Raw genomic sequence first — 11460 nt, forward strand, 5'->3', positions numbered from 1 at the left:
TTTCCACCTGCCCTTCACTTCTGAACCTGTGATCTGCCATAGCAGGCAAAGTGGATCCCTTTACCTCTCTGAGGGTAGATGTGCTATCGCTTCAAGGCCAGGCCCAGCAACACCAGGAGTTATCCCATACTAACTTCATTTAACACCTCTCTACTTCCACTTCAACACGTTTGCTGTGTTTGTTATGCAACACTCCCTTAGCTCAACTGATCTCGTTCTACTGTGACTTCTTCAGGACAGCAACTGACTCTCCCTGTGCACTCAAAGACCGAGTGCAGCTGGATCCTACCTTGTTCTTCGGGAATAGCAGCATGAAGAGCAGGCAAAACACCACGGCAAGCACTACAGAGGGTGCTATCTGCATACTTGGTGGTACAATCTCTAGGAAGATTAAACAGCCTGTTGCAACACAGTGAACCTGAGGATGCTGCCACAAATAGAATTCTGTGATAGTCACCTTTTTTTACACAAAAGGAATATGCAAGGTATTCTGGGAAGGAAAATCCATCAATAACACCATCAGAGTTTTATCCAAAAGATCTTTTTTTTTTTTTTGGCTGAAGCAGCTAAAATTTGTACTGAGTCTCAAAAGCCTAGTTTAAGCAGAAGTTTTTTCCTGGGGAAATATTACAAACAGCTTGTGTTTTTCAAAGACTTAAGAATAAATGATGGCTTTATACTCATTTCCCAGTGCTAGGAATGCAAACGAGAAAAAGAAGAGTCAGTAGACATCCTGTTACTGATGGATAGCTCTTCTTATCCATACAAACCACAGTTGGCACAGTTACCTCCAATACCTCATTTTCTGCATTTCAATTGTCATCTGATTTGGGACCAGTTCTTGTCAATTCTGCAAAAGCCAGGATCAGAGGCAAGGGGACTTCCCTTATGATGCAAAGTCTCACCTGTTCTTCACAGGAATCTGGAGCACACTGGCCTCCACAAACAGCAATTCTCCTTACTGGTCAATCAGTCTGTACAGGAATCTATGTGGCTGAGCAAACTGCTCAGTCTGAACTGAAAGAAAACTGTATTGGCAGAATGCAAGGAGACTAGACAAAATAAATTACTCTGCCTGCCTTACTAGTCAATCAGTTCACGTATTATAGCCACATACAGATGTGATCAACTGAACTTTTGCTTATGTAATCAGACACAATATTGCATTGCTTCATCTTTAACTGAATAAATTGCAGCAAATTAGTTCTGGTGCTGTCAGAATTATGTGCTGTGATGAATTACCTGTTCACTCTGAACAAAGACCATAAAAAGCACACAAATGTCATTTATCCCATCAGACTGCAATTTGGACCATGCAGCTAAAGCACAGCTGACCCGAGATAAAAAGTTCACAAACCACTCTGCTCTGCTTCCAAATTAATCCCTTGCATAAGCTTGATATAATGCAAACACAGTGTTTTGGCATGAGCAGACTTCTTGAAGAGCTGCTTCCATCAAACATTCCTGAGGGGTTCTCTAAGATTTCCTTATTAGAAGGCTCAGTGTAGTTTCCTTTCAGAGCTGGAGAAGTGAAAGCAGTCTGGATCCCACTGCCAATGTTACTCAGTGTACTTACGTGTTCTTAAGTTTAAGAGTACCATGCTAAAATAAAACTGCATTTGACCACAGAGTTGGCCCATTCTAAAATTATATGAGCATATGACAATATAGAAATGTGCTGCTATTTTAGCGTTGTTAATTATTCCTCTCAAGGCCCGTGACAAATATATATCTGATAAAGGAATTGTCTATAAAACTGGAAACTTTTTTCCTCTGACATTACTGTTCTCTCATGCCTCAGTTATCAGAGCTGGTGGCACAAATAATTCTGAAAATACATGGGTAGGAAAGCACAGTCCCCACCAAGTGGTATAAAAACCTCATCTCTCCTTACAAAGCTTAATGTAATCTAGGGATCACAAGAGATGCCACACTATAGGAAATATTTGCTTCCATGGAAAGCACTTGGTAAGGAAATGTAAAAAGGAAGAAGTGCTAAAAGGAGTGAGGAACTTGCTGCTGCCTGTAAAAGTTTAGTGGATTAGAAATAAATGCTAGATAGGAATAAAGGCACTGGTTTAACATAATGGATCAGACAGTCATTATCATGAAGAGAGATGTCATCACAGTTCAAATATAAATATAAAACCCAAGGTCAAGTTTTCACTTAGTACAACTGGGAGCTTTGTTGAAGCCACTAAGCATTAAGGCAAACAGAGGACCCCCCTGTTAGACACAGGGCACCCAGAACTCAATATCCACCCAGCAAGTCTCAGGGATGTTGGGCTAAGCTGCAGATGATGAGCTACAGCCAGTCAACATTTAAACACAGGTAGCTGCACCTCATACAAATAGCCATCAAAACAGTTCCAACACCCAAATTATCAGAATCACCTTTGGTTTGGAATTTTTGGCAAGGGCATACTTTACACTGAATAAAAACCCACTGTATTGCAGACATAACAGAAGCTGGTAAAGGAAACTGCTCTATCACAATGTAGCACATTAAGAATTATTCAATGCTTTCTAATTCTGTAGGAATTGTTCTAGGAAAGGGCTCAAGGTGTGACACGGTTTGAGAGGAAAGTGAGTTCTTCTGTCTTCTCTACCAGACGCAACACCACCTACACAAAGACTCATCACCTTGAAACAAGCAGTATGATGCATTCCAGCTGTGAAGCTAAACTTCAGTTGATCTCCAACATCAGCAGAACTGTATTAATGAGTCAAACATGCTAAGAGAAACTGCATCTTGAGGTTGAAAAACTGCAAAGGTATTAAACATCTCTCCAGTGGCGCCTGCAGCGTAGGCCCACACCCACAGCAGTGTCTGTTCTTAAACTGTGACTGCTGTTACTCTCACTCATAAATCATCCTTCAATTAAAAACAGTTTTAATTAATAACATACCCCCTGTGCTTATGCCCTGGGCCATTTCCACTGAAACTATTAAACCAGACTGTGTCATGTGCCAACTGTAAGCATCAACAGCTTTTTTCCAGGCCTCTGAGTAGTTTGTACTGCTGTAGAAGCACAGTTGCAGGTAAGCACCTAATCACTCCTACAAACATTGGGCACCTGGGGGAATCATCTTGGCAAGAATATGCCATCCAAAGCTGGTAGGACCAAGAGGGTTGTGAAACATGACAGCAAACCAGCACCAAGAAAACTCAGTCCCAGACATTCAGCCAGTCACCAAATTAACTACTTGATGTCCCTAGGTCTTCACCCTGGACATCCTTGCTCACAAAGTTTCCCAGTCAGTATCCCTGCCTTTTGAAACAGGTCCTCTATTGGCTCTGTCTCCTGGTTTAGAACTGGGAGACCAGTGCCTAAAAGAAAGTTGCTTTCTATACAAATCCACATGCATTTCCCTCATCTTTTTTCTTACTGCTTTAGGTTCAAACAGAACTCAAGTCCCAGGAGTTTACCTCCATCTTGTCTTGCAACTATAGCTCAGCATTGTTACATAACTCTGTGATTTGGTTTTCCCAACAGAGACTCAAGCTATGTGCCACCATCTCAGATATTCAGACACTGGCATGTCTTCAAATAAGGGAAGGACTGTGGGGGCCCCAAACCACACAGCACTTTCTTGTTCCAAGCCCTATTCAGGCACCTGAGGGCTTCCTCTTGCAGGGACACAGCAAGCACTGCTTCCTGACAACTTGAAATGAGCAGCTTCTATGTCTCCCACAAACTGACAGTCCATTTGAGCTAATGAAACATTAGAGTGGCAGTTGCTCTTTGGTATTTTCAAAGAAATATTTATACTCCAAGGGCTTGACCCTGCCCTGAGATGACTCAGAGCCAATAACAATGCTGGTTTGTACAAGACAAAGTGAATGAATGTGTCCAAGATCTCACACAACAAAGCTGTCAACCTATGAACAACTTTAGCTGGAAGTTAAAAATGGAGTTAACTTGCTATTTTGTGTGATTTACATTTCATGTTTCAGATGAATGGTTCTGTGCAATTCCCTGGAAAATGGCAATAAACGCTTCCAAACAAACAAGGCACCATGCCTCAGTCATCATAGAGCAAGCTCTGCCAGCATATCCATCTCCCCAAGTAATTCCTTTGCTTCACAGGACTCCTTCCTCCTCTTGCCCCACCTAAACTTCAGTCATACCTGTGTTATGTTATTTTGTAATAACACGTGCAGCTCAGTTCGCTATTTAAAGGCTCTTTGCTTTCCCATCTTTTACTCATCTGAACTATTACCAATCATACCCCTGCCTGAGGCTCTCTGCACACCCTGTCCAGCTGCATGGGCTATCAGAAGCCTAAGCAGTTTGTTTAACTGCAATAACTACAGCAGTCTAAAACCCGCAAAAACTGCAGTAACATCAAACATCTTTCTGTTCACCAATGCATTAAGTGAGAACACATTGATTTTTTTCAGCCAGCACACCCTCCCCTGGCCCGCCACGGCGATCAGGCAGTGAAGCCTGCCCTCTAGTTTGTCCTGCTGCCCTAGCAGCGTGGCAAAATCAGCCTTCAACCTGCCACCAGCTTGACACTGAAAATAACGCAGGAGGTCGGGTATTCTGGGGGGTCAGTTTGTTGGTTTTGTGATTGGCTGTTTTCTTGGGGTGTTTTATTTTTTAACGTTAAATGAGAGCTATTACTAGTAGCTGTCTTACAATGTAAAAATCAGCTAGGTTTTTGTAGTGTAATATACTGTAAAGGCTGTTACAAGTTCATGTCCCTTAATCAACAATTCCTGTGAACAATGTGATCACCAACATCACCATTTGCTCTGGAGACATCCTACACAGTGCTGGCAGTTAACAGAGTTAAGTCAGGCATCCCTAAGTGCAAATCAAAGCCTCTCACCTGCAGACTTTTACAGGCTAGGTACCCACCACCACAGTGTGCGGCAGGCATTAAAACACCCCAGAGATGGTAAGAACAGAAGATGAAAATTAATGAAAAGTCACTGATTTACCACTTCTCAATTCCCCTGCTGCCTTTACTATTTATAGTCTTGGAAAACATTCCAGAAAATTTCTGCTAATCTGTCTCAAGGTATGTGCTCACTGTGAGATACAATTGCTTGTTTTAGCACAACTGCCTAATCGTCAACCTATACAAACACGATAGACCACTGAGAGGCAACTGTAAAGTACCGAATTGCTTTTCCCAATTTTGTCTTTTCAACAGTTGTCTCAAATCCATTCTGAGTAATAAAATAACTAAGCTTCCAGTACCACTTTAAGGAACTACACCATCAAAAATTTTACATCACTATTTTACAGAAAATAAAAGCCAAAGCAGCAAGAGAACTGATCTCTCCACTTTTAACAGTTTCCATATTTTCACATATGGTGGGTTGACCTTGGCTGGACAACAAGTGCACACCAAAGTTTCTCTATCACCCCCTTTTCTCAGCTTGGCAGGGGAGAAAAAGTATAACTAAAGACTCATGGGTTGTGACAAGCACAGAGAGGTCACTCACCAATTACTGTCACAGGCAAAACAGACTCGACTTGGGGAAATTAATTTATTACCAATCGAATCAGAGTAGGGTAATGAGAAATTAAACCAAATCAGAAAACGCTTTCCCATCCTTCCTTTCTTCCCAGGTTTGACTTTACTCCCAAATTCTCTACCTCCCCCACAGCAGCACAGCATATGGAATGGGTGTTGTGGTCAGTTCTTCACACATTGTTCCTGCCACTCCTTCCTCCTCAGAGGATGACTCTTCACTCTTCCCCTGCTCCATCGTGGGGTCCCTCCCACAGGAGACAGTCCCACACCAACTGCTCCAGTGTGGGTCCCTTCCACAGGGTGCAGTCCTCCAGGAACAGACTGATCCAGTGTGGGTCCCTACAGCTGGCAAGGAGGGAGGGAAAAGAAATGCTTCCTGTGGAACTGCGTCACCACGGTCTTCAGCAGGGGCTGCAGGGGAATCTTCACCACCTGAAGCATCTCCTCACTCTCCTTCTTCACTGACCTGAGCGTCTGTAGAGTTGTTACCTTTGTGTATTTTGACTCCTCTCTCTGGCTGCAAATGCCTTGGCCAGCAGTGGGTCCACCTTGGAGCCAGCTGGCCCTGGCTCTGTTGAGCATAGGGGAAACCTTCTGGCATCTTCTCACAGAAGCCACATCTGTAGCCTCCCCACTACCAAAATGTTGCCATGCAAACCCAATACAGTACAGTATTATTTAAACATGAATACAGTACCCATTAAACAATTTAAAAATTGCCATGACAATGAGCAAGAACATCTGATACATGAAAGGAAACTCTCAAACTAAAGAGACCACAACAAAGCTCTTGAAATGTAATAAATCTTAGTATTTGTAAGGCAAGACAGGAGCCTCAGGAGGGTATCTGCTCTGGGTACCCTCTACATTGAACGTCTGCAGTTTTTGTTCTTTGAGCTCCCTACACATGATGCAATTCAAAGCTACATTTGCATTTATTCTCCACTGTCAGCTGAGCTGGGTTGTATCTGATCTGTTTGCTTAGTGCTGTGCTACACATGAGCAGTATTAAAGACCCTATTCAAGAACTGTTCAGCACACATGCTTGTTCACTGGATCTTGTACCGTGGGGAGCTCTTTATTGAAAGGCAATATTTGTCCTACAACGTACAGCTCATACACCGGAGAACAGGAAGCCAACATGCCCACATACAAACTAAAGTTGTATTTCGGGTACTCTGAGGTGATCCTCCAGTTTGCTGGCAGCAACTGGACAAGAGGGCTCTGGATGACAAAAGCTAACATGTCAGCAACACAGTGTAAAAATTGATTTGCATTAATGTGACATGGTGTATATGCTCGCACACACCTCAGGCTGGGGTGGACAAGAGAGGAATGAGACTCGGAAACACATCCCTCAAGCTACTGGGCATAGATAACCACTTTTTCTCTCATTCATATCTAAGTTTTACCATGGACAAACAAAGCACCCAAACCATGCCAAGCCCTGTATTAAGAAAAACACTTCCAAAAAAAGCTAAATTAATACAACAAACTGGAAAACTCAAATTAACAGAACAACCTCAAGCACAACAACTTAACAGCAATAAGAGTTACAAAAGCTTTATGTTTGCTAAAACCTTGGGAAAAATGCTTTATCCAGAGACTAAAAAGCTTGCTAACAACAGCACAACAGTGGAATGAAATTCAGGTTATCCCACAACACAAAAATCCCACTGTGGTTTGATTACAGAAAGTTCTACACACAACCAAGGGAAAAAGAAAACAACCAACATATTGTATCTTTCCACAGTACACAAGTATTTATGAAGAGAAGCCAGTTTTCCATGTGGTCACTCTTGTGTTCTCTGCTTCATAAAGGACACCATTTGCAATGGCTACAGCCTGTTTTCTCATGCTCCTTCCCCTACCAGCCATTACAGCAGCTTATTGCTGTTACTGATACTGCTTTGCCAAGGGAAATCCAACTGCATCCTTTAGCAAATATCAAGGAGATACATACCTGTGTAAAGGCATACAAAAAAAATATGCTATGCCCTTGCCTTTGATCAAGATAAACTGAAGAGGGGAAAAAAAAAGAGTAATGTAGTAATACCACAGTCCTCCCAAAAGGAAATTAAATTCTACACTGCAGTAAAAAAATATATTTTAAAACAAAAAGCCCCATAATTGTATTTCACATTAGAAAGACATCACCTGAGTTTCTAAACAATTCTACTTTTGAAATCACTTCTAAACTTGGTATTATATTAATTATACCTGTCCCACTGTGCTGGTTTTGGGTGGGCTAGAGGTGATTTTCTTCGTAATATCTACTGTGGGGCAACAATTTGGGTTTGTGGTAAAACACACACACTTGTGTGTGCAAGTTTTGCTTTACCTATTAGTCTTTACCTCAACCCAGGAGTTTTCTCACTTTGCTTTCCTGATTTCCCCATTCATCCCACTGCCAGGATGAAGCAAGTGAGCAGCTGCATGGTGCTCAGTTTCTGGCTGGTGTTAAACCGCAACACCCATAAATCAGGAAACTATCCACAGCAAAGTGAAATTCCACCTTTTCCACTGTAGTTGGATAGTAAGTAACATAGCTTTCATAACTAGCAATTTAATTCCTTGAAAATGTAATGCTTGCTTCATGCCAGTATTATTTCCAGAGCAAGCCAGGAAAATACTAGGAATGGCAAAAATAGCTACAGGAGTTTTCAAAAATATATAATTATTCCATTCTAACTGCAAGTGAAGACCTCCTCAGCTTGATGCAGCAGAGGCTGCTAAAGAACAACTTCCATCCACATCACAGAAAACACTGGTACACAGTCAGAATGAGCACAACTCTTATTTTAACCACAGCTGAGGCACCAGCCTCCTCTTTGTACATGTGCATTATACATTTTGAAGAATGCTTTTCCTTCAGCTCACAAAAAACTCAATTTAGTCTGTAGACATCAGATGATCTTCGTTCTAGTCCTGTTTGCCTTCCCTCCACTGTCGAGACCCCTCGTTCCACGCTACATACACGAACAGAGCAAGTACCACATGAACTGTAACTACAGCAACTATGGCAGCATAAAAATAGCTGTCTCTGTCCGACATTCCTAAGGAACCTGAGGAAACAAAGAAAGTAAAGAACATTAGTTATTAGGAACTCTGATATGGCAACTCACAATCCTTCCTAAAGACTGAAGTTACATTTACTCCTGTACCAAACAAAACACTGAGCTCAAACTGATTCACAGGAAAGAATTCAGCATGATAATTAAAGGCCTTGAAACTGTTTCAAGAACAAAGCGACACTCAACATTTAAGATAAAATATCCTGGGTTTGGTGTCAACAATTTAGAGTTCTACAACATTCACTTTTTCTGTTACTATCTTCCAGCACCAAAAAACCCACAACATCCTTTTTTTCTTTTGGAGTAGGAAAACAGGGGAGGGGGAAGAAGGGGAGAATTCTCTAATTTATTTGTCACTATAATAGCAGCAAACAGCATAACAATTAAATTTAGAGGACTAAACATATTTAGACCCTAAACCAATAACTGCCCATCAGTTAAGAAACACGACTGTATCTCGTATTAAATAAGACTTCAAGTATCAGAAGACTGAAATATTGTTTCCCTTAATTAACAGTAAAATCCCCAGAAAAGCAAAACAAAACCCACACATTACACCACTCCAAAAACACCACCCTGTAAACACAAACTCAGTCCTTTTGGTGCTGACTGATCTTGCAATTAACTGACATAGCGAAGTTAAGGCTCAGCTTGTTACACCTCAGCTAATTAAAAAAAAAAGCTAAAAAGGATCTTTAAAGTTACTTTAGCAGTTTTGAGCCTTTTATGTACTGCATACAGCAGTACACACCAAAGGAGAATCATCTAGGAACAACTTAGTTCTATACACACAAACTGCTCTTAAAAGCAGCTGCTTTCTTCCTCCTTCCCCTCTGTTTCTAAAGGAGGTGACTTCCTAATACTGCAGGAGAAAAGTAAAGCCTTGCAGAATCAAGGCTACAACAGGGCTGATTGTTAGCAGTTTGACTAAACTACCTCAAACAAACAGCCAAAAGCTCTACACACATTCAGTAGCTGAAATCAGGTACATGAACTTGTTTACACATACAAAAGCAGGTATGTTTTAAAAAGCAAAAAATAAACCCTGTAGACAACATTATTCTGTCTGGAACACATGATTATCTTGCGATTCCTGCACGAAACAGATCCCTGATGATTCCAAGAGAAGTCTGCTGCAGGGTGGTGACAGATACCCTTCAGCTAGGGGGAATGGTGCACCTCTATACTATATAAACCATTGTAGAACAAACAGCAAATATTGCAGACCACAATGCAGGGAAGGAGGCATCGCCCATTTACATAATTTCTGTTCTAATTTGACATTACAGGACCTTTTGTCTACATAAGAAAACAAACATTCAAAACAGGAAGAATGAAAATGCTATTAGAGGATTGCACTTTGCCACTTTTTTTTTGCAATAATAATGCAAATTACCACAAACAGAATTACCTTCAAATACATAAGCCTTTGATGAAAAATATAGCCCCACAGGTAATGTAATCATTAGAGCTGTGAAGAACAGAAGTGTTCTTAAAGTTGATGTTAATGAACCCTCATTTCTGAAATAAATAAGAAAAGTTACACACAGAAGAAAATCACAACATATATGTCTGAAACAGGGCAAGAACTTGCCCCAAACAGAAGGCAATTACTTTTCAGGAATCAAGTACACATTGTTTGGAAGCAATAAAGACTGGGAGTACACATTTGTTGGTTGCAATAAAACTGACACTATTCAAACCAGTGCAATCATTCTACTTGTCCAAACGCACAAACAAGATTATAAAGTCTTTAGATTTTCCCCTGTTATTGTTTTGCAAACATTAACAACACAGTATTATTACACAATTATAAGACATCTAATATTAGATACACATGCACTGGTCACATGAGTTTTCTGCATTAAAACTTGCCAAGTTCCCTTTTTTTATAAAGTAACAACAAGTCAAGGAAAAATGACCCATCCTACAGGCTGAGATACAGAGGGAAGTGCACAGAATGACTTTAACAGACTCCTGTTAGTGAAGTTCCTCTTTACTAGGTATTGTTCCTCATTTAAAATAATCTCTCAGTTTCCATTAAGAAAGTTGGAATAAAGGTAGCACCACTCGGAACAAAGAACCAATACAGCAAAACCTTTTTTTGCTTCACAGACCTAAACCTAGAAGACCTTTAGCAAAAGAATCACAACGAAGGATCATGTACTTGGTAAGGCCTCCCTGAACTTGATCTGCTAGAACAGGTTTGTGTTTACAAAACACCATGCACAGCCTGGTTTTGTGTGTGCTGCCACCAGCCCTCACTCACTCACTCTGCCTGGCTGACTGCACTAGTTCATGCTGAAACAAACACGTAAGCCAAGCAAAATCCTCCTGACCTTCAAAGACTACCTGATTCAAGGATATGTGCCCTTAGGGCTGTGAAACACAGAGATGCATAAAACCCAATTCCAGTCAGGGATACATAATTCTCAAAACTCCCAGCCACCTTCAAAGCAATTTTTGCTAAGTAGTTTCAAAAAGTTATGCCAAGACAAATTTGTGCAATAGCACATTGCTTGAAATCACATTTTAACCTTGAGATTTCTTTGCAAAGTAAGTGGAACTGGGGAAAAAAAAATAATAATCACATCCTCTGAGAGTCATGTGCAGCCAGACACGCTTTGACACTGAAGCCAACAGCACTTCTTGCTGATCATGTGTTGCCATGCACTTAGGTAAGGTATTAAATAGGTTAAAAAAAAAGCCATTTGGAATCTTTTCCTTTCCCAGCATTTGCCTCAAGGCCTGTTGGGGTGGAGAGCATAACTCCATTCAAAATCTTCCTATGGAAACTAGACAGCATTTTATCAACTCCTATCTACAGACTAAAAAATCCTCCAGGTTTTTAACCAGAGTTAAAAACCACTGCTGACAAGCACTGACATACCTT

At 40.9% G+C, this 11460-nt stretch overlaps 1 protein-coding gene across 1 annotated transcript; it reads right to left on the bottom strand.

Annotated features, from left to right (window-relative positions):
- Positions 1-8415: 8415 nt before the first annotated feature.
- VMA21 (VMA21 vacuolar H+-ATPase homolog (S. cerevisiae)) lies at positions 8416-10139 on the bottom strand (the record flags this gene model as incomplete). The annotated part of the gene is made up of 2 exons (XM_009073916.1): positions 8416-8558; positions 9979-10139. Coding segments are annotated over 2 exons (304 nt in total), but the record flags the coding sequence as incomplete, so codon positions are not given.
- Positions 10140-11460: the final 1321 nt, after the last annotated feature.

The sequence above is a fragment of the Acanthisitta chloris genome, unplaced genomic scaffold (assembly GCF_000695815.1).
Source record: "Acanthisitta chloris isolate BGI_N310 unplaced genomic scaffold, ASM69581v1 scaffold11394, whole genome shotgun sequence".
Lineage (NCBI taxonomy): Eukaryota > Metazoa > Chordata > Aves > Passeriformes > Acanthisittidae > Acanthisitta > Acanthisitta chloris.